The sequence below is a fragment of the Bombyx mandarina genome, chromosome 10, assembly GCF_030267445.1.
Source record: "Bombyx mandarina strain Sakado chromosome 10, ASM3026744v2".
NCBI lineage: Eukaryota > Metazoa > Arthropoda > Insecta > Lepidoptera > Bombycidae > Bombyx > Bombyx mandarina.
The window spans coordinates 8,435,244-8,460,119 of record NC_143217.1 but is presented as its reverse complement, the minus strand read 5'-3'; the positions used below and the strand labels follow the sequence as shown (position 1 = coordinate 8,460,119).

The 24,876-nt window shown below is 37.4% G+C and overlaps 1 protein-coding gene, 1 long non-coding RNA gene and 1 pseudogene across 2 annotated transcripts; 2 read left to right on the top strand and 1 right to left on the bottom strand.

Annotated features, from left to right (window-relative positions):
• Positions 1–192: 192 nt before the first annotated feature.
• Positions 193–22,142, top strand: Gabat (4-aminobutyrate aminotransferase). Its single transcript, XM_028185862.2, has 9 exons — positions 193–372; positions 7,942–8,051; positions 9,483–9,650; positions 9,724–10,002; positions 11,373–11,533; positions 18,890–19,040; positions 19,126–19,283; positions 19,381–19,649; positions 21,145–22,142. The coding sequence occupies exons 1-9, from the start codon at positions 333–335 to the stop codon at positions 21,261–21,263; spliced, it is 1,455 nt and encodes a 484-aa protein (XP_028041663.2). The 5' UTR covers positions 193–332; the 3' UTR covers positions 21,264–22,142.
• Positions 3,724–5,046, top strand: LOC149502204 (uncharacterized). The gene is made up of 2 exons (XR_016323694.1): positions 3,724–4,571; positions 4,811–5,046. It is a non-coding gene; the product is annotated as an uncharacterized LOC149502204 (long non-coding RNA).
• LOC149502203 (uncharacterized) lies at positions 16,650–17,481 on the bottom strand (annotated as a pseudogene).
• Positions 22,143–24,876: the final 2,734 nt, after the last annotated feature.

Below are 24,876 nucleotides of genomic sequence, written 5' to 3'. Positions count from 1 at the left end.
TACCGGGAATTTCAGCGATTCTAAACGATAAGATTTTTTCATAAAGAGAGTTAATTATAAAAAATATTAAAATTACTAAAAAAGCCACCTGGTGGGGGGTAGGGAGATTAATAATCGACAGCAGCGACGCCTGCTGTCCTGGGCTCTAACTAAAGCAAAAATAAAAATGAGAGTTGCGCATCTATCTCAAATATATTAAGTGTATAATCTATGGTGGGGAGTAATAAAATTTTTGCTGCACACTTAGGTACCTACCTAATTATAAAATTGATATAAAGGTACAGCAGAATCTAGAAGTCCGATCCACAAAATTCTTGATTCTAAGTATCAAAATGTTGTTACGAACTTCAAGAAGTGCTCACGTTTTTAGAGGTAAGTACTTATTGAGAAATAATATTCACAAAAAATCCTTTCTCCAAATTAATTTAGTGAAGACAACATTATAGATAAATATTTTTTTAATTTATTGTACTTTTCGTTACCATTGTACACCATAGAAAACATGTATTTCTTCAAAAGTTCAACAAATATTTTATTTCCCTGATAAAATAAATTTAAAAGTCCAACTGTAACAAAAAATATTATTATGATACCTTCCCACTATTCACTACCACAAAGTTCGCAATAAAATACGCTTCAATAAATTTCGGAGCTTAGTGTAATATCACTTTCATAAAATCAGAACATGATTCCATTCTAAAGTTAACAGTCTTCATAATGCCTAAAAACAATACAATACTTTTTCAATAAAAAAATCAAATATAAACACACTGCAGTACATCAATTATATGATTTATTATATGATAATGTAACAAATTAGGTGTATGAATTTGGTCTATCGCTGTATTAAGTCTGATTATAAAGTGATACCTGATTATAAAGTGTTATTTAGGTTATTATATGCTAGCCTTTTCTTCGCATATTTTTGCGTTCTCATAATACCCTTTGTCTAATGAACAAATCATGACTAATCATCATAGTTGATCTGCTTAAAAAACTACATTCACTCTACTCACTAACTTTATATATCGCACCCGCTTATACATAAGCTGAATAATTAATTATTTGCAAAAGAAAATTATGACATGTTTAGTCTATTTTGATTTTTTACATTTGTTTCCGTTAATGACATCTAGTTTTCTTTGTTTAAGTCAGTACTAAGTCTGTTATTTAGTTTTAAGTTCAAAACATTCCCAGCGGTGCAATACATTGATTTTATCTCTCTTAGGAGCTTCTGAAAAGAGTGTGTTCCAAACTATGTGGGCTTAGCTAATATTATTATTGTTGGTCTAGTGACCCTAGTTATTGGACATTTTTTTTCCCTACCTATTCTAGAAACTCGAGGGGTTATTCTAGATTCACCAAACTAGTAGGTGAGCTTGCAGGGATCAAACCAGACGTTGTTACTAACGTGCTAACATGAACCCTAGCAAGAGCCGTACTTCGCAGAATCTACCACCGGATCCAAAAGCGACCCACTGAGAAGATTCGGTGAGAAACTCAGTGGGCTGTGTCTGTGGGTTAATTTACTTTCCGAGCCCTTCTTTGCAAGCGACAGGTTCGACAAGAACGATGATCGGTTGGACTATAAAGTCTGAGTTTATTTGTAAATGAGTTATTGACAATTATTCTAAGAGAAAAATTGTATTGGTGCAACGTCTTAAATAGCTCATAGGGCCCCAATCCGTAAAAACACAATTAAAGAAATAAATAAATATTTTAAACTGAATATGAAAATGAATGACAATTTAATAAAAGTGATTGGAGTGTATACTTCACTGTCTAAGCTCTTATTACAATGAGTAATAATATTGATGGACACAATCAATGAATCAGGAGGTCAAATCAATTCAAATCATTCAGGATCATATGCTTGTGGAAGACAAACACCAAGTTCCTGATATATATTTATTAATTTGATCAGTTATCAATTTTCATCAGTGGCCTTGGCTCTCTACTCTGTACTTATAGTCATGTGATTATAACAACCTTCCAGTCACTGATTACCTGCACAAGAAGGAGCCAACAATGGTGTGTCAATCTATGACATCCAAGACATGGCATAGCACACATTTGCAATTCATCCTACATGAAAAGGGCTGTGTAGTTTTTGTGCAAGTACAACCTGACCAGCCTTTTTTTTTTTTTTTTTTTTTTCCGGGCCGAGGGCCGAACCTCCTACGAGGTCCCCGCGCCTAGGGGGCGCGCGGGGTATGTGAGACTCTACGATCTGCAGGTGTTGAGAGCAGACCGCGGGCCCAAGGAATTTAGGGCCCACCCACTAAACGACTCCCCTGCACTCTTACACCCGGCGTCCGATCTCCGTCCGGGGTCAAAACCCGGTCAGAGTAGGGGGGAACCTGACCAGCCTGGGTGTAACACTTGGATGGAATGAATTGTAGCTGGTGACGTTAGACTTCTGGGAGTACAACTTTTTGCAAGAAAAGAGAAAGTTTTTCACGGCATCCCAATTCCCTTCCGGCTTAACAGCAAGGGACAAGAGAAATTAGGTCTCTCGCCTCAAACGATTTATGCTTTCCCAGCCTGTTGTGTTTCGGGACCCTTGAGATTCCAAGAAAGCGAGGTACTAGCAAAAGAACAACAACGTGACCCATCCTAATTTTTTGGATTGACGAATCGACGACCATACATCGATTGACAGCCAGATCGTCTAAGCGGTGCCGCTGGCGTTCCGGTATATTCCGCTGAACCACAATCAGCCTGCCGAGTGGCATCGCGACACACTGCTAGAAAGGGAAAGTGGCGCGTTACCAGAACTTTCCTTTCTGCCAGGAAGCAGTCATGCGTTCAGGTTTTCGGGCTAGACTAGTTTTGTGGCGGTAGCCATCATACAACGCAAGATAATTGACAGATGCCTGAATCTTGCTTACTACATTTTCAAGATAAGCTTGCATATATACAAGTTCCGAACAACAACATTTGGACCGTCGGTCTACCGAGCAATATCACCAGCTCGGTGTGGAAGATCTTCCCTTTGTCCTTTAAGCTTCCCAAAACTTTAGCGTTACTCTAATGAATTTGAGCTTTTTTTGTACACACATATCAATATCCAGGTTGCAACAAAGTCTGAAAATGTCTGACTAAAAAAATAACTAGTTTTTTTTTGTACAAGCTAAAAAAATTACGTTAGTCCATTAAATATCTCATTATCTCATGTTAACATATTTTTTTGAATTGTTAGAATATCTCATTTTAGGTGTGAAGGGCGTAAACTCTTTTGTCACCTCTTAGTACTTAGTACTTAGAACCGCGGGAGACGGCAAAGTTAGTTTTCTCTCGACTAGCGATAGAACGCGGGAAACGAGTACAAAGTAAAGGATTACACATTATCTATTGCTGGTGGGCAGAAAGCGACTGCCTACCGATGAAATAAAATTTGGGACCAAATAGAGATATGTCATAAAATAAATATCGGTAAAATGTATTCTTGAAAAATATTAATTACATCAAAAGATCTAATAGATGTCTGTCTGATGATTGTCTTACGCAGATTTGACGCGAAAAACTCCCAAGAATGCTTCACCGTGCGATACGATGGGAAATTGGCCCATTGAACAAGTGATACTTATTACTCATGACAGCAGACCTCAGAACATGTTTCAAAAAAGCTTTAACGTCGTCGTCGTCGTTGACGACAAAATTTTTCTATAATATTATGCCGGCCACTGACATGCGCGCAAATATTCGTACATTGTACGCAAATATTCGTACATTGTACGAATATTTGCGCGCATGTGAAGGGCCGTCAAACATTCATTCGCAAACCTAGCGGCTGTGCAAATGGGTTCGCATACTCAATTTGCGAACCCGTTTGCGCTTCCTCCTACACTTGTTTACGAATGTCTCACGAATTTCTCCTTCTTTTTAATTCGTCAATAGAACATTAAAGAGAAAAAGAGTTTTGAATTCTTTCCCAGACATCATTAACAGCCATGCTGTTTTTATGGGATTTCTTTTGATGATTTCTCGTGACGCTACACAGTAGACGTCACGAACTATGAAAATGGCGATACGTCCGTTACCTTCGCAATCGTCGGCGCAACTGGGCAAACGAATGTGTGGGAGACTACGCGAAGGTTCGCGGTTCGCGCGCTTTGATGTCTGTTAAAAAACCGACACAGCTTGGAAAACAACGAATGTAGCGAAAACTTTGCATAATCATTTGCAAATATCGTCCTACACTTGCGGGTTTGCGTATTCGTGCGCATGTGAGTGACCTGTGTTACTAGCTGACCCGGCAAACGTTGTGTTGCCTTAAATAAGATTTCTAGGGAAATTCTAGTGTAGAAAAAAAAACCTCATTCAACCCTACGAAAAATATTAAGTCAGGAAATGTAACTGCGCTCTAAAAATGACCCAACAAAGTCCGTGTCCAAGTAGGCGGGGTTTAAAAGTCGTGTCCAACGCGTCATCAGTTGGATATTGTTCTTGAAAGCCAGCACATCTCTTATTTTGATTTATTATTGTGTTGTCAATAATCATGCCAGCGTGTGTTGTGAAGTGGTGCAGGAACCATATAAGGCTAAAATAGCCAGGATCACTTTTCACTAGTAAGTAGTAGCAAAATTATAATTATATTTCATGATTTGCAAAAATGTTATCAAGCCGAGATGGTTAACACTATGCAACATGAAATCAGTAAATTTTTGATTGTATTTTTTATTATGTATGTATGTATGTATTTAAATATTGAAAAGTATATCGATAAAATATTTTTTATTATAAAATAGGTATATTTAATTGATAATTTATAACGATAATGGATTTTGGTTAATTTGTTTTCTTTTAGTTTTCCTGCCAATGCAATTCTGCAAAAAAATGGATAGCTGCAGTTAAGTTTAAAAGACAAGAATATGACTGGATGCCTGTGAAAACCAGCAAAGTATGCTCTATTCACGCTATCAAAACATGCTGGACGCTAGCCTTCAATTGCCAGAAACAGTGGAGCAAATTGTAGAGTAGCTATTACGATATTTTTACTTGTCAACATTTAAGACAGTCGCACAATAAATGTCGTTGCAACCACACGCAGTTTTTCTTTACGGATAGTACGCAAACCAAATTGAACCCTAATAACATCATTCATGTAGGCTATACAGCCGGCTTTGTAAGCCGAAAACTGCAAGCGAAAACCAACTGTCCAGAATGCTTATCATTGCTACCTGCTAATGAAAAATTGTATTTTCACAATCTGATTAGTATGAAAGATTTCGGTGGACTCTCGTATCGTCATCTGTGGTGTTGTATAAATATGTACACGCACAGAAACACTAAGACAGATAATGAAAATACGTAATAACGGAAAATCACTTACTCGAACAAGTATTCTGTCAGTAATATCTACAGTGTTTTTCTAAAATAATTGACAATGAAGATATTCTGCGCTTACAAAAAACAGTCACCAGACAATAATGACCGTTTCATTTTTTTATAATTTTATAAAAAAATGAAATGGAAATTCAACCATTACACATTTGTGTAATGGTTGAATTTCTCAGAATCCGTCTTCCCTACATTGCAAAAAAAGATTATTTTTTAATGTCTTCTAGGCAAAAACTTAATAAATTAAAAATATGTCGAGGGATATAGAGTTTATTACAAAAAAACAAATACATAAACATTATACAATTATATTGTTTCATTATTAACTTTGTCCGGTCCACTTATTACATTTGTTATATCGTCTACGCTGTCATGACTCTGCTGTCATAGCAGACATTGCAGCAAGTGCATGACCCAATCCCTGCTTTCGTTTTGAAATCAAACCAATCACAAATAATGTTTATTTCCAACCTCGGTTGTGATTGGTTTTTGTTTCATACGTCGTTTTGGTTTGAAGTGGGGCCACTTTTTTTGTGAAATTTGTTCCGAGTTAGACTTCCTTACTTATTATTTATTCGTAGATTCAACCACACAAAAAATATTATCCAAAAAAATAATAATAATAAATGTTTGGTGTGGACAACCCTTATCACTTAGGGGTATGAAAAATAGATTGTAGCCGATTCTCAAACCTACTGAACATACTATTGATACACAAATAAAACCAAAAAACATGGCCGAAAAATGTATAGTATTGTATAGCTCTCAAATATATACATATAGTGAGTAAGTAAGACAGGAGACCGGCTTCGTCCTCATCACTACTACGTGATGTTTGCTGGATGAGTGGTGACACCTGGCGGGGATAACTGATCGATTGATAGTTGATCAGTAGTCGACCGACGAGGGCGGGAGATCAAATTTAATTTAAAAAAAATCATAATTAAAGGAACCTGAAATTATAAGCTCTGAATAAGAATTTATCGTACTACAATAATTATAATATTTGATTGACATCTTGCAAACTTAGTGCGGATCTGCGCATAGAATAAAAAAAAATATATCAGGATGGAAACATAGGGGTTGATCGTATAAGAGTGAAAATTGAGAGTAATATGTTTTTTTTTATTTTAAGTCATGACAAAATAAAAATAAAAATATAGCCAAAAAATTAAAGTTTATAATTAACAAATAAAAAATAGGGGTTGATCATAGAGGGATGACAAATTGAGAGTAACATCAGATTTTTTATTTTAATTCATGACAAAATAAAAATGAAGATCTTGCCAAAAAAATTAAAGTTTATAATTAACAAAAAAAATAATAATAGGGGTTGATCGTAGAGGGGTGAAAATGTTAGAGTAATATGAATTTTTTAATTCTAAGTCATGACAAAATAAAAACAAAATTCTTGCAAAAAATTTAAAGTTTTTAATTAGCAAATAAAAAATAGGGTTGATCGTAGAGGGGTGAAATTTAGGGTTGTATGTATTTTTGTATGCTGTATCATAAAAAAATAAAAACATTAACAAAAAATTGTCTAAAAAATAAATAAAAAACGACTAGACGACGGCCAGTCTTCAGCTCTGATGAAGTCCGAAACGTTCGTTTCCAACCAAGACTGCGTAGACTGAGCTTTATGACCTGGCGCCGAGTCTTGCTGGAAGGACCATTCTTGATTATTGAACACGGTGTTGTTAAGGGGCTTCACTACCTTCCCAAGAATGGTATCTTGATACACTTGTGCCGATGTTTTGATACCTTTTTCACAAAAGTATGGCTCAGTCACTCCTTCATAGCTAATACCCCACCAAACCATCACTGAAGTCGGATAGTGCCCACGTTGCACTCTGTCGACTAATTGGGAAGCTTCCTTAGAGCTTTGATCATAAATACGGTCATTTTGTTTGTTAAAATGTTGCTCAATTGTAAAAAAATTGTCATCCGTAAACAAAAAAATTTTATGACCTCCCTTTGCGTACCGCTTCAGTAGTTGTTTCGATTTTACCACCCTATTCGCTTTTAAATTATCAGTTAAGAAATGACCAGTACGTCTCTTATAGGCTGCAGTCATCTAGGTTCTAGGTGCTATCCTCATCTCCCGAGATAAAATCTTTTGCTTTCGGACAGGATTTCTTCGAATTCTTTCCCTTACTGCTTTGACCACCTTTTTATTACGAACACTACGTGGACGGCCAGATCTTTTTCTGTCACAAACAGAGGAGGTCTCATTGCACCTATTAATAGCCCGGTACACAAACATTTTACTAATACCAAGCGTATGGAGAATTTTAAAAATTGCATTTGGCTCCATACCTACTTTGTGTAATGCAATCACAGCGATTCGGTTCTCTTTATTACCCCACTCTATTTTAATATCGCAAAATATTGTACAATGTATTGGCGCCAAAATGAGAAAACTCAATGAGCAATCATATAAAAATGAGATTCCAAATTCAAATGTAATATTTTGTTTATTTTTAATTGTAACAGTATTTATGGCCAGACTAAGTAGTTAAAGATACGTTAAAATTAAAAGTATCTAAGGTGTATATCCAATTATACTTTATTTAATTATATCCTTTAATTGGTTTTCAGGTGTTAGGGCTTATTCGGTTTTGCAGCATGAACCAGATAAACCCAATATTCAAACAGCGATTCCCGGGCCCAAGTCGCAGCAGCTGCTGAAAGAACTCAACACTCTACAGGTATTGTTAAGTAAAGTTAACTTATTGATTGTTCCAAACGGTAATTAGTAAAGTCGCAGGTTTTTATCAGTAGTGGCCTGTGATGTCGAAACGAATTAACTTACAAACGAAATCAAAGTTTTTTGTGGTCGAACAGCTACCAAAAAATAAAACTGATTAAAAAATTTTAAATTTCAATCTATGTATACATTAAATTGATTAAGTAAGGCAAGGACATTGGTGCGATACACAAAGATTAGATAGACTGATTTAAGACTAAAAATTAATTTTGATTTAATAATCTGATTGGATGATAATTTTTATTTTTTATTGCTTAGTTGGGTGCCTGGTGCTAAGTAGTTACCGGAGCCCATAGACATCTACGTAAATGCCGCCACCCACCTTGAGATATGACTTCTAAGGTTTCAGTATAGTTACAAAGGCTGCCCCATTTCTGCGTGTCTCATTTATAACACGTTGTTATTCCACCATCGTGGAATTTAAGTGTAAACTCGTTTAAAGTTCATACTTGTTCCCTTGTAAAAAAATAGGTCAACGAGAACGTTGAGTGATTCCAATGCATTTTACTGGTGGTAGGACCTCTTGTGAGTCCGCACGGGTAGGTACCACCGCCCCGCCTATTTCTGCCGTGAAGCAATAATGCGTTTCGGTTTGAAGGGTGGGGCAGCCGTTGTAACTATACTGAGATCTTAGAACTTATATCTCAAGGTGTGTGGCGTATTTACGCTGTAGATGTCTATGGGCTCCAGTAACCACTTAACACCAGGTGGGCTGTGAGCTCGTCCACACGTCTAAGCAATAAAAATAATAATAATTGCATTCCATGAATTACGTGTTACACATCCAACCATACCCGATCCTGTGTACGTCCTGTAAACAGTCGACGTCGCCCCAAACACGTCATTACGGATCTTCCCGATCCATTAACGGTGCTTTTAGGTACCTCAAGCATCGGTCACCGTTCTCGCCGAACCCGTCGCTTGCGACGAAGGGCTCGACGAGTAAATTAACACATAGACACAGCCCACTAAGTTTCTCGCCGTATCTTCTCAGTGGGTCGCGTTTCCGATCCGGTGGTACATTCTGCGAAGCACTGCTCTTGCTAGGGCCAGTGTTAGCCACACTCCCTGTTTGAGTCCCGTGAGCTCACCTACACGTTAAGGCGAAGCTGAAATAGCCTCTCAAGGCTATCAGTATAGGTAGGAAAAATAATATCTATTGAATCTTTGTGCCTTCTCATCTGTTCTCTCTGAAACGGCCAACATTATTGTTATTAATTCGTCTTGGATGCCAGTAAATAGCATTAAACTTAGAACGACTAACATCCAATATGAAGTAAAAAACGATTAGATTTCAAAGAGTTCAATCGAATAGGGATTTTATCACGTATGCCATACTACAAGTTAAACTGGAATACATATATGCTTTTAGCAAGCGGGAGCAGTTCAGCTTTTTGCTGATTATGACAAAAGTATTGGAAATTATTTCTTTGACGCCGATGGTAATGCATTCCTAGATGCTTTCACACAAATATCTTCTCTTCCCGTGGGGTATAATCATCCTGAATTATTAAGCGCATTTGAAGATCAACACAATCTTGTACGTAATTTCAATTTTATTTCAATTAATTTTGTGTTATTGATTTAAACTAATATTTTGTATACTATTTCAGAAATCTTTGATTAATAGGCCAGCTCTGGGAGTTTTTCCTTCAGCTGATTGGCCAGAGAAATTGAAAAATGTGTTATTATCTGTTGGACCCGTTGGGTTGGACAACATAGCGACAATGATGTGTGGCTCCTGTTCTATTGAGAATGCGTATAAAACTGTATTCATATGGTATCAGACCCGGGAACGCGGAGGAAAACTGGATTTCACACCCGAAGAAATTGACAGTTGTATGTTGAATCAAGTTCCTGGATCACCTAAACTGTCAATATTATCATTTGAGGTATGATTACATCAGAGTTTATCCCGCACAACAGAATATTGTTAATTAGGCACGTACCTAATTCGAAGTGGGAGGCACATTTACATTCACTGCTATTATTAACACTTTAATTAGCATGGTATGTATGTAACGGAAACGATTTGGATTTAAGCTTTGCACACTTATTAAGGACCGATTACAATACGATAATAGAAAAATTAAATTTAAAATTATACTCTTATCCTGATTAGGGTCTTCAGGATCAACCCTTAAAAACACGATAGTGTCTTGCGCCACGTACTAAGGTGTACGCGCCTGCTGTCTTCCTTGAATATGATAGCTGTTTCTCAGACTCGTCAGGAATTGAACCGCAATTCTCCTTTCCAACTCCGGTAGGCACAGAACCTATCACCGAATAGAAAGATCTTGGTCGCTCAAAGTGGGAGAGTCCCATATAATAGTAATGCATTGGATGAAATGGTTATTTTTAAATATATTTTTTGTGTCTAGATGGTAGACGTGCTCATGGCCCATCTGTTGTCAAGTGGTTACTATGTGGTGGTTTAGACATGAGATCTAGTCCCATTTTTACAGTACAACGGCTGCTTCTACCTTCAAACCGAAACGCATTACTGCTTCTCGGCTGCGCTACTGTCCGGGCTCAGACCGACCTTATATTAATAACCTGTTTTCACATGTGGAGCATTAAAAAGCCAATTTTTGCTTATTATAAAATTATCATCGTTAAGGTCAAAAGAAGCAAATATAAATAATAGTTTAAAAAAAGAGTGATTAAGAAAAAAAAAACGTTTTATCGTGTCGGTAATAAATGGGCAACATCAAATGAAATCACTCCGATTATTTATAAATCTGCTTGCAATTAAGTCAGGTTTATTTAGAATTGGGAACGCTCAGAGGCGGATTATCCGTAAGGCAAACTAGGCACGTGCCTAGGGGCGTATAGTTTTACAAGGCATTGCGATCTCAGAATTTTTAAATAAATAAAGAAAATAACATATCGACGATTAAGAACTAAATGCTGATGCTGATATTATCTAAATCTATAATAGATTATATGGCACAAGCATCGATATACTCGATATATCGATTGTATTATGCAATATTGCGGGTTTGTTTGTATTTCATTCGCGCATTAGATTAAGTACAAGGGTCCTGGTCTACTAAAGTCTAGGGTTTGATGATACAACGTCATCGTAATTGCAAAAACAACTAGTTAAAATTTATAGTATTATGAAGGCCATTTATGGCCGGTACAGAAGCGCCGATAAAGTGATTGCCTAGGGCGCTCTGGACCTTTAATCCGCCACTGGGAACGCTATGAGAACGGGACTTTACAAAATATATTGTCATGTAACTTTGTTGTTAAACAGGGAAGTTTCCACGGTCGAACATTTGGAGCTCTGTCTACTACTAGATCGAAGCCATTGCATAAGTTAGACTGCCCAGCTTTTGATTGGCCGGTTGCTCCTTTCCCCAGATACAAATATCCCCTTGAAGAAAATATTAATGAAAATAAGCAAGAAGACAAGAGGTATCATTACAATTTTACTCTTACAGGTTTATATACTTAACAATTTGCTTCAAAATCTTTAGTGATCTTTATGAATACCTTTCAGAAAATAACATTACATTTATTTTGGTTCACGCCACATATAAAACATACTACCATAATAGAAGTATTAGAAGTAAGTAGTATTAGAAGCATTCATGCAATACTCGTCGAGACTATATAAAGGGACAGGTGACGGTGGCTTATAATGTTACTAACAGATTTTTATCAGTGTTAATAACATTTTTACTAATACTATGTAATACTTCATGTCCGGTTTATAAGGCGTTGTAAAGGTGCTAAGTGCCCTTTATAAATAAAACAAGTCCGTTCCGATTTTACTCTGTATATTGTCACAAGTGTCTGACTTGTCGGGCGGGCTATGTACGATTTTTTTAAGGAATTTTATGTCCTGGTAACTAAGACCTTTAGGTCATGTCTTATTCTTATTTTTATGAAAAGTGATAATATGGAGTGAAATGAAATGAAATGGAGATGATTAATTTGAGACATTAATCAACTGGGATGAAATGAAATGAAATGAGATGAGATGATATTATTATGGGATCAAATATAATCCCAGTAAAATGGTGGTCATTTACTCAGATTTTTTCAGTGGACTTTTTGGGGGATCCCGAGAAGTTACGTCCAGCGGCTTTGTTTCATTTTTCCACATTTGTGCACTTTCACGGATATTAAACAGTTAATAAACCACCGTTATTACACATTTAAACCTGAAGAAACACTAAATAGACAAAATAAAACAAATCACACAACTTCACTCCTCGCGTTTCCGCCAAAAAGTCCGCTATGTACGACTGACAAGCGATGTACAACCGCATGCACTACACAAACTGTGTCCCTACATAAGCCCCTCCTCCTTTTTTAACCGAGTTCAAAAAAGGAGGAGGAATTTCTCAATTGGCCTTGTTTTTTTTAAATCTTTGTTACCTCATAACTCTTGACTGAGGGAATCGATTTTGATGATTCTTTTTTTATTAGAAAGCTGACGCTTCCCGTGTGGTCCCCATTCCCAGTCCAGTATAGTCCAGTTCTGATAATGGTTTCCATGAGAAAACCATATAAGTCTTAAATTTGCATTAAATACGTGCGCGACATAACTCAATATCACGCCAACCGATTTCGATGATTATTGTTTTTAGTGTCTAATAATTTGTTTTGGAATATCTTATTTTTCTATTTGAAGTCGGTTTTTGTTAAAGCATGTCTATTTACAATTATAAATCCGTACATTTAAAAAAAAGCTACATTTTATAATTACATACTTAAACTAATTTCCAAAGGACAATGCCCATTTTCTATGGGCGTTTGGGCCCCTAAAAAAAAAGTTGTCCTGTCATGATGGTTTTAACTTAATTTGATAGACAAAGAAATATCGTTTCATATTCAGAAAACGATTTTTATATTCTCACCCAGGTTTAAGAGAAATCTGTTTTTTTCTGCAGCTAAAATTAAGTTGTTAATTGTTTTCTTGGAAAACACCGGTCACCGTTCTCGTCGAACCCGTCACTTGCGACGAAGGGCTCGACGAGTAAATTAACTCCCAGACACAGCCCACTGAGTTTCTCGCCGGATCTTCTCAGTGGGTCGCGTTTCCGATCCGGTGGTAGATTCTGCGAAGCACGGCTCTTGCTAGGGTTCGTGTTAGCAACGTCATCAGGTTTGAGCCCCGTGAGCTCACCTACAAAAGTTAGGGTTACGCTGACATAGCCTCTCAAGGCTCTCAGCTTAGGTAGGAAAAAAAAAAAAAAAAAAATGGAAATCAATGATTGCTCTCATAATTATTTACAGTATTAAATAAGTTAATTGTGGTTAATGTTGCTAGAAATAAGCCCTTACGTACATTTATTATTATTATATCCTCATAATAATAATAAAATGAAATGAAAATCCGGAAGCCGGCAACGATATTGTTGTTGTTGTTTTTAAATTCACCAATAAGCAGGCAAAGAGCGTAGCCTATACAGCCTAGTCTGTCGAAGTTATATAATTTTTATGTCAATAAAAAGCCGGTGTAATTCTTTTTATTGCTTTTTGGGAGTTTTGACGTCAACTCGACGAATACCACATTGACTGAGCATGAGCTTACGCAGACCTTTTATACACGATATTACAAATACAAATAATACAAATTACACAATAAACTATTAAAAAAACATTAAAATAAAAATTCAAGTGACGCTTCATTCGGGTTGCTGCCAAAACTCTCTGATCATATATAATAAGAATAGAGTAATGGTAGGCCATTGATATTTTTACTAATGAAATCATTAATATCTAAAAATATTAAATAATTCATGGTTTTAAGTAATAATTATTATTACAATATATAAATATTGAATTGAACAAAAATAAACTAAGAAGCCTGTGAATTATAAGCATTAGCTAATTTTTTTAAATTTGTTGTTCAAGTCACAAACAACTCTTTCGTTTGACAGCATATAGGTTTGCTATAAGGCTGTATGGGTTAAGCCCTTTGCCTATTGGCGAATTTAAAAACTAAGGCATGGATAGTTTTGGGATGTTATCAAATAAGTAATTTATTTTTTTGGAAAACAATGCCAGGTTGAAAGTAATGTTGATACATAAACTAAACAACGTGAAAAAATAAGGCATAGTTTTTAAAGTACAAATAGTTTTGACATAAAGTTGGCCCACTTTTGGGCATTGTCCTTTGCATACACAATAAACATGACACAAAAATAATACAATATATAAAAACAAGAGAAAAAAAGAAATGTCTAATTTCAGAAAAACATTAATTTATCCGTACGTAAATTACACAAAAATACTTTTATACGAAAACACTACACGAAAGCCGAACTTCTTGTTTCCTGCGGTTGAGGTTTAGGTGTGACTTCGTGCAACTGGATAGTGGCAGCTGACGGACAGCTCATAGGTAAATTGGTGTCGATATCGAGTTTCAAATAATGAAATTCCTCAGCCTCAGTTAATAAATCATACAGGTTTTCGTACCTGCCTACTGCTACGTGAGTATGTAGGAGTCGGAACGACACTACATTGTTTAGACACTGGCACATTATAAGGCAAAAAAATATCGTCCATAATGGGTGGACATAAGAACGATGTCGCAACGTCCTCCTCGTTGAGATTATGTGCCGGTTTCAATCTATTTATCGACACACGCGTCTGTCTATGCGGAAAATGAATTTTTAAAACTTTAGAACTTCGCCGTAAAACTTTATATGGTCCTGAGTAAGAAGGTTCAAGAGACGAACGCTTAACCTCATTTCGTACAAAAACAAATTAACACGTATTCAAATCAGGGTGTACAAAAATAGATTTTTGATCTCTGTTCTTATTTGGAACAGGTAGAACTCTGTGAATAGATTCCGCAATTTTCCGAAGTAACTCTGCATCGTTATTACCTACATTGTTGTTTTGTGTTATCACAAAACTCTCCCGGTAACCTGATATTATCGCTATAAACCATTTGTGCAGCGCTGACACCTGTGTCGCTACGTGCAACAGCGCGTAACCCGAGCTAGACCGTAGGTATCTGATCAATACATGTACTGTCCGTGCATTCTAACCTCACTCGCAAATATGTTTTGCGAGATCGATGCCAACGCTCGACGATACCGTTGTCCTGTGGGTGGTATGGGGTAGTTCTCTCCTACACTACACCTAAGTACTTTAGAAGCGTGTTGTGATGAGTCCCTAATTGAGTACCTTGGTCACTAGTTAACCTTACGGGGCACACAAAATGTAATATACAACCTTCATAAAACGCTTTAGCTACCGCGTCAGCAGAAAAATCTTTTAAAGGGAAAGCCTCAGGCCACCGTGTAGTTCGGTCGATTAACGTCAACAAGTACCTATAACCTTGTGACGTCGGCAGTGGGCCGACTAGATCTAAATGAACATACTCAAATCGATCTACCCGCTGAAATTCGCCGAATCGCGAGATTGTGTGTCTCGTGACTTTAATCTTTTGGCAATGAACACATGTTTTGGCCCAGAGACCTACGGCCTTGTTCATATTAGGCCAATAAAATCCTTCGCTAACTGATTTCCGGGTCGATCCTATACCTGTATGGCTTATATTATGCAACATCTGGAATGCCTTACGCCTAAAACTTTCAGGCAAATAGGGTCGAATATGGCTAGTTGACACGTCGCAATAAATAGCTTGGTCAGAATCAGGTAGTGATTCTTTTTCTAATATTACAATTAAAGTTCGTGTCCGGTAACTTTAACAACTCCGACAATTCGCCGTCAGCATTTTGCACTTGGAATAATTCTTGGTAGTCGATGTTCGTGGGACAAGTTATTGTTTCTGTGCGCGATAAGCAGTCTGCGACTACTTTCTCGGAACCGTTCACATATCAAATATCAGTCGTGAACTCACTGATAAACATGAGTTGTCGAGTACGTCGTGGAGTATCTTTCGCGCTAGGTTTTTGTCTAAACGCAATGAGTTAACGGTTTATGATCTGGTAGCACTGTAAAAGTGCGTCATATCAAATCAAATGAAATAAAAAAAAATTGTTCAACGTAAAGTACACACTTGTTGAACGTCAAAAAGAACTACCGCCAATTCACAAAAACTAGTCTCCGTCCTGAGAAGAACTGACAAGAAACTCAGCGGGTATGTCCTTTTTTTAAATTTATTTTTATTCGATTTTCTTAAATATTCATTTTTACAAGATGTAGATGCATATACCTAAAATGTTGTATGCTGAGATAGATAGCTAACAGTTCCCGATCGTAAGCGCTATACTTACGCTCCGTATCCGACATACGTCTAGAAAAGTATCCTAAAGATTTTAAAGAACCTCGGACTTCAGTTTGTAGTACCGTGCCTACGCAATCATTAGATGCGTCCGCCATGAGACATAAGGGAGCGTTCTCGCTTGGATAAGTTAATAACGCTGCCTCTTGTAAGTCGCGTTTACACTGTAAAAACGCACTATCCGATTTTTCGTCCTATAGTATCTTCGACTTATTCTTTATGGCGCCTTTTAAAAATTTATAGAGCTCAGTTTGCCGCTGGGCTGCTTTTGGTTAGTGAGCTCTATAGAAATTCAACATCCCTAAAAATTGTCTCAACTTTTCAAGGGTTTCGGCCGAATTCGTCAAAACACTTAAAATGCGCGTCCAGTTGTGACTTATGCTCATTTGCATTTTGACTATCGGCGATTACGTCATCTAAGTAACAGTATAAAAAATCAGAATCTTCAGTAATGTCACCGTCCGAGTTCAAAGCTTGTATTCCCCGCAACACCGAGTTATTCATAAATCGTTGAAAAGTTTGGGCTGCATTGCTAAGGCCAAAACTCATTCGTGGAAATTCATAGAGAAGACGGCAATTATAGAGACCGAACGGCGTAATAATTGCCGTCTTCTCTAGGTCGTCGGGGCTCACAGGAATGTTGTGATCAGCTCTGCAGATGTCCTGAGACGTGGTGTGTGAAGTATGTTCCAGCACTTCGTCGGCGAGTTTGGTGAGCTGCGCCAAGTCGTTGGTCTCAGATACGGTGAGGACTGCGCGTACCCACATCGGGAGATGTCTTTTCCACACCAAAGACAGAGTGTCTTCGTTCACCTTCCCCCGCGCCAGGTCAGTCATCCTTGTTAACAGCTGGGATGGGCCCTGGTCACCAAGCTCCATCTCACCAATCAGCTTGTATAGTTTCCGGGCCTCTGACTCTTCAAAAACTTGACGTAATTTCTCCATCAGAGCATTATATCTATTTTTTGTCCGGTGGCTTGGCCAAAAAATCGGTAACTTGGGCGATGGCATCCTTGCTTAATTTCGCGATTACCAAGTTGTATTTTGGCTCGTCGCCTAGCTTCTGCGGGCACAGGATCGCCTCAATCTGGATGAACCAAAGGCGTGGTTGATTCGTCCAAAACTCTGGTTTGCGTGATGATACGTTGGTGCTTGCCAGTTAGAGAGCAGCTTCCGGAGCCATGGTTTGTTTGACAGTTGCAGGTCGCAATCGCAATAGTAGGTCGTACCGGTCCAAGTTCCAAAAACACATTCACAACACAGAAAAACGCACGGTATAAAGTTCGAATCCTCGGGGTCACCACTGTATGGTTTCTAAGGCGTAGTAAAGGTGTTAACTGCCCTTTATAAATAAAACAAGTGAGTTCCGATTTTACTCCGTATATTGTCACAAGTGTCTATAATAAGCGATGTACCACCGCATCCATCATCACTATAGCAGTCCACGGCTGAACATAGACCTCTCAATTGCTCGCCACTGAGCACGATACTCTGCTTCTCTCATCCAGCTCTGACCAGCTATTCTGCACAGATCATAACTCCATTGAGCCTGAGGGCGTCCTGCACTGCGTTTTCCAATTTGCGGTCTCCACTCAAGAACGAGTTTACCCCAACGGTTATCGGTTGTCCGGAACGGCCAGTACAACCGCATGCGCTACTCAAACTGTGTCCCTAGACATAATATAAAGTATAAACACACTGAGTTTCTTGGCGGATCTTCTCAGCGAGTCGTGATTCCGATCCGGCGGTAAATTCTACGAAGCACAGCTCTTGGGAATATAAGGCAACCAATCTTCGGAGATGTAACCTTAATCAGATCTATATAGTTTAATGTATTATTTATTATTAATTATTGGTTTGTAGGATTTAGACCACCTGCACCGTGATTCTATACAATTGTTTTAGATCTCATGTCCCAAGGTGGGTGGCGTCAGTTTTTTATTGTGATGATCCTGGGTTCACGTAACCTTTGATGACTTGTCATTTCATTTTAATTTTTATGTCACATTAAGTGCTGTACACACAACATTAGTAAATTATTATTTTTCGTTAAATGTTTTGTATAATTAAAAAAATAATATTATCGTGTCCAGCGCTTCTACGAATGTTAATATTGCTTTAATAACAAGAAATGCAATCACAAGCTTAACAAGAATAATAATCTATGCATATAAATAAAATTGGAGTGTCTGTTTGTAATATTGAAATAACCGCTTTTTACTACATGCATATGAATATATACGGTACGTACACCAAAATAAATTTTTTTACAATTTTTGTCTGTCTGTCTGTTCGTTCCGGCTAATTTCTGGAACGGAAGGGCCGATTTTGACGAGACTTTCACTGACAGGTAGCTGATGATATAAGGAGTAACTTATCCTACTTTTTTTTAGACTAGCTTCGCCCCGTGGCGTCACCCGCGGTACGAGAATAACCGCGGATAACATCGCGGGACTCAGCTATCATCAATAATAAAATTTAATGTTTCCGAAGCGAAGCGAGGGCGAGTCGCTAGTAACTAATAAAGCTATAGGCACGATAAATTAGTAACTAAATTGCAGATGTCTTGAGCAAGTGGCTGACCTAATTGAGAAGTATAAAAAAAAGGGCAATCCGGTTGCTGGCATTGTTGTGGAACCAATTCAGTCCGAAGGAGGTGATAATGAAGCTTCACCGGAATTCTTTCGAGACCTTCAAAAATTATCTAAGGAGGTAACTAAAATTAAACCATACGAAGTGAATACTGGTTGTGATCTTTAATATTAAAATACTAATCTCTTATTATAAAAAAATGCAGAAGGCGGTTGCATTTATTGTTGATGAAGTGCAAACCGGATGTGGTCCAACCGGGAAAATGTGGTGTTATGAACACTTCGATCTACCGACGTCACCCGACGTCGTCACCTTTAGCAAGAAAATGTTGACTGGAGGATTCTACTTCACTGCTGATTTTAAGTAGGTGTCGTAATAACGATGACGTAAACCAACAATAGTTTTGTGCTAACCAAAATTATATTTATATTTAACGTGTTTTCTCTCAATCAACTTTCAGACCTCCGCACGCGTACAGAGTTTTCAACACGTGGATGGGGGATCCAGGTAAATTGATTTTACTCGAGCGCGTTCTCAAGGTCATTAAACAGGAAAACTTGCTGGATTTAGTCAATAAGACCGGAAACGTTTTGAAAAATGGCCTACACGATCTGGAAAAGGAGTTCCCTGGAGTAATACATAGTGTTCGTGGGCGAGGCACGTTCTTGGCTTATAATGCTCCCACTACTGAAACAAGGGATAAGATAAACGCTGGATTAAAGAAAAACGGTAAGAATGTTATATTGGTACTTGTGTTATATTGGAGTAAGCGAATAAAATAAGTCCAAGGTCCGTTGGGCGTTAATTGTTTACAACGTTGCCTGTAGACAACACATCGAAGATGTAAATCGTGTTCTGAATGCCTTAACCCTTTCAAACTTAGAATGTAGGGTTGTTACGGGACAGAAGTATGCACGATGGTGGTTCCTAAGTGCATGCTCATAATACGCCCAGCAACTATTCCTTTTTCAGTTTTTGATGATGCCATCCAAAACCAATTGATATTTGCTGTTATCGCAGCTCATAAACATTGAAATGTTAATTCCACTCTCAACTCTCAGACCTAAGCCTAAAGCTTGAATCATCTGTTTTAAACCTAAAAGTCGTCGTGGCCTAACGGATAAGACGTCCGGTGCATTCGTGTTGAGCGATGCACCGGTGTTCGAATCCCGCAGGCGGGTACCAATTTTTCTAATGAAATACGTACTCAACAAATGTTCACGATTGATTTCCACGGTGAAGGAATAACATCGTGTAATAAAAATGAAACCCGCAAAATTATAATTTGCGTAATTACTGGTGGTAGGACCTCTTGTGAGTCCGCACGGGTAGGTACCACCACCCTGCCTATTTCTGCCGTGAAGCAGTAATGCGTTTCGGTTTGAAGGGTGGGGCAGCCGTTGTAACTATAATTGAGACCTTAGAACTTACATCTCAAGGTGGGTGGCGCATTTACGTTGTAGATGTCTATGGGCTCCAGTAACCACTTAACACCAGGTGGGCTGTGGGCTCGTCCACATAATTATTTCGTATCAGAAATAGACAAAATAATATATCTAAACTTGCGATCTTTTTTACATCAAGATGCTACCATCAACATAACCATCAGTATCTATAGGAATTAGGTATTTAGAGGATACTGTTACTGCTCAGGCTCAAGAAAGCTATCGAATATAAATATAACCTGAATAAGCCAGACAGATTGCTATTATTTTGATATTTTGAGAAATTGTTAAAAATTTGAGAGAGACAAGACATTTGACGTTGACAAGACAAGACAAGACGTTGACAAGACATCCGATCTCCGCCTGGGGTCAGAATGGAGTTAGAACCTGGTCAGAGACCGACCATCAGGTCGTCGAGGCGGATAGTCAACGACTACGTCGGCCGTCCCGGTACGGCAGCCCTTCGGGACGCCCTAGGCGATGTCGCTGTTGTTTCGGTATACCCCGCTGGATCAGAACGCAATATACCGCTAACCGTTTGCTCCCTAGAATTTCCGTAGAATTGCTCTCATGCAGCGTGCTAAAGCACGTCTCGTGGTACACTTCCTCAGGTCGCCCCGTAACTTTCACCAAGGAGGGGTCGCCTCATATTGGGCTTGAGCTGGGCGAAACCCTTCTGCGGCCCCCAGCTTACAGGCTTTAGCCTGCGACATTTGAACTAGTACATTTTGAAGCTTTCAATTCTACTGTGTGTGAATTGCAAAAATGTATTTTTTTAGGTGTTTTGGGGGGAGTATGTGGTGTACGTGCAATTCGTCTGAGACCAGCATTAATTTTCGAACCTAAACATGCTGCTATTTATCTGGATGTTCTGCGGAAGACCTTGAAAGAAATATAAGTAGCGAGTTGGTATTAGCCATCCGTAATTCCAATGCATTTTATTGTATAATCACTAAAGACTGTTAAGTTTGTACTCGACAGCTCAAAAAAGGGACATTTTCAGATTTCATATGTTTGGGTTTCGTTACTGCACTATAACTTTTAAATGTTTGAACAGATTTGGGGTATCGTTTAAATCCTTACATCATCTTGAGTGGTACTGGGAACTTTTTTGCAGCTCAATCGTTTATTTTTAATTTTAATAATTAAATTGTTATTTTCTTATGTAAGTATGTATAACTTTTCTAAGAGTTTGCATAAAGCATTTACAAATTAGTGCCATAAGTTTAATGTATTATTAACCAAATATGTATATTTATTTTTAGAAAATGAAAATAATAAAAAATAGCAACATCCAATGTTCATTTAGCAATTCATTTAGCATTCAATGCTAAATTTTTTTGTTTTTTGGCTTTAAATTAATTTCACATTGCAGTGTCTATGGACTCCGTAATTAGATCTGCCGGAGGTCGTCTTCACAAAACTGTTAATTTAAAAAATGTGATAAAAAGTTAGTAGCCCTTGTTCTTAGATAAACTATATTGCCTTAAATTTTGTGTTTGTCATTCAAAGTGCGTGTAATCAAATACATATATGAAAAAACAGTGAGCAATATTGCTCTCTAAATAGACGGACGAAAATTTAAACAAATCTTTTCAAGCTTATTTACGAATCAGTACTTTCCGTTTCATTCTATATACTTTAGAATACTTTAGATTGTAATGTGTGTAGTATTGATCTATCAAAATGTAAACAAAAGTTTTAGGCCTTTATTTAGCTACATACTAATTAAGTCTTTAACGATGTCTTCCAAATAAAATAATGTTATGGATATAAACGGATTTATCATTTATTTTATGAATACTTTTAGACAGCTAATGCTCACCAGGGGTGTTAGAGCTTAGCCCACAACCACCGCGTAATAACGAACAGTGTAATAGCGGCTATCATCATTTTCAAACTGGGTCACATGATTACTTCGGGGCAGAAATAAACAAGATCTATGGCACTAAAGGAAAATACGGTAATGATATTCTTATTATGAATGAATATTGATGAAGAAGCGTTGGCGGCCAACTGAAGCCATGTTTGCATCTCTTTTACTACGACCAGTAACATATTCATTTTATCTACACCTAATAATTGTGAATAAATTATTTAAGTGTCATTTATGCTACTGTATTGTATTATTATGAAGGTAACCTGAACTTTGTTTATAAAAGCCGAAAACAAAGACGAGGTCATTGTTAGGCTTAACATTGGTTTTTACGTCGATGTTGTCAATCTCCCGACACAGTCTGTTCAAATCGAACCAACTCCCAACGCTTAGGCGGAAGATCGCTAATTTTATACTAACAAAAAAAAAAAAAACAACAACATCGAAGAACAACAAATGCGGAAATCAGAAAACTAAATTATCTATGATCCTAGATGTCGAGTCGATGAAATTGAGAGTTTTAATTTGATTTTAGTTTTTGACTTGCTCGGAGGAGATCTCGAATATTTCTGCGTGTGTATGTTAACAATTTTTTTTTTCATTAAAAATCATTTGAAATGCCGTCGTATTCTGACACTGAACCGTTGCCAAAACTGAAAAGGAAGTAGTTTAAATAATTTGAATAGAACAGAGGACCAAAATAAATTATTAGGATACGTAAGCGATCACCTGTATAAGGAAATTTTTATCATTACGACGGCTACGAAAAATATAACGTCATTATTTGAGAACTTCCAAGGTGAATTCTGAAATAGATGAGTGAAAAATAATATTTATTGTCTATACTGAAATCGGGCTATAAGTTTTTAGGTATACTAGAGCGAATCCCTGATTTCCGATAATAACAAGATGTTCTCATTAGTGCTTTTTTTTTTCTTCCTAAACTGATAGCCTTGAGAGGCTATATCAGCGTCGCCTCAACTAGTAGGTGAGCTCACGGGGCTCAAACCTGATGACGTTACTAACACGAACCCTAGCAAGAGACGTGCTTCGCAGAATCTACCACCGGATCGGAAACGGGACCCACTAAGAAGATCCGGCGAGAAACTCAGTGGGCTCTCTGAGGGTTAAATTACTCGTCGAGCCCTTCGTCGCAAGCGACGGGATCGATGAGAACGATGACCGGTGCATTAGTGCAACACACAGACGAGGCTTACATTTTTTAAACTTTATTCTTGGCGTGAATTCGAAGACTGCTCTTTTGCCTATCTACCTTCATCTATTTTTAGTATAGATAGGCAAATGATTATGGGTGATCTTGGGTTAAGCCTTTACCGGGGCCCGCAGATGGCGTTACATGAATTCCACAGCTCATCTTGAGACATGAGATGGAAGTTTTTAGCATAAATGGCATTCGAATGACCTATAATCCCAACCAGAACGCTTGATGAGTATTGGTTCATAAAATCAAGTATGCTTTGTAAGCCGTTCAATTTAGGTCAATTAAATAGCACTAGATTATTAATGTACTCGCTTCGTGTAAATATTATGAACTACAAGTTACCAGACGTTAGAATAACGGCATCCTTGACGTGGCGACTGCGGTGACTCAGGGCAGTAATGACAAGGTACGTCACAATGAGTGGGTATTCTGCACTACGTAAATGCGTAGGTACTTGGCTAATTAGTTTTTGTAGCCAACTAACTCAAACTTACGGTACCTAAATACTTTATGCATTTTAAATCGACTTCAATTTTATAAAGCGAGAGGACATTCTCAGTTTGGAATTTAGGGTGTATTTTTGTGTATATAATCCGAGGTATGATTTAATTATGAAATTACTCATATCAAATTGATCAATTCTGTATTTGATATATGGTATGAGATGATACGAGAAATAGCTAATAGGTGTCACTGTGATTACTATAAAAATATAATAAATACAAAAAATATGTGAAAAAATCATTTGAATATCACGGTTTGATTTAAAAATGAATTTACAAATAATTAAATTTTGTTAAAAATGAGTAAGTATATAACTTATATTTGTGAGTTTCAACTCAAATACTTTGATTAAGTAAATTATGATAAAATACTAGAATTATTTTCAAAGAATTATTTCTAAACGTTATGATCACGTCTCGCCCACAGCCACTGCGAAGCTATTTACGTATCCAACGATTTAAAATAGATCGTCGTAGAAATATTTTTATGCGATGTTCGTTCTAATAGAGTGTAACTTATTAGAGCTTTCCAATAATTTTCAGTATTTTAGATTAATCAGGTTTTTTATAAGGGTTCTGCTGTCAAATACAAGAAAACGGAACTCTTATAATTTCGTCATAAATCCGTAAGTCACAAAAATTTGACTTTGACTTTACCAAAACACAGCCTTATAAAGTGTATGGCTGTGTTGGCCTCGAATATCACCACCTCATCTCTTCCAGTGAGAATCGTAAAAAGCAACTAAGACATTCACGAGTTAATGGGTGGTATCGTTATTTTAGCAGTTATACTAACGTATTGTCATAGACAACCTCTATTTTCTGGTAGTAGGGCGTATTGTAAACTCGCAAGGCTAGGTACCAACGCCCTGGCTATTTCTGCCGCGCAACATGACGGTGTTTCTTTGTA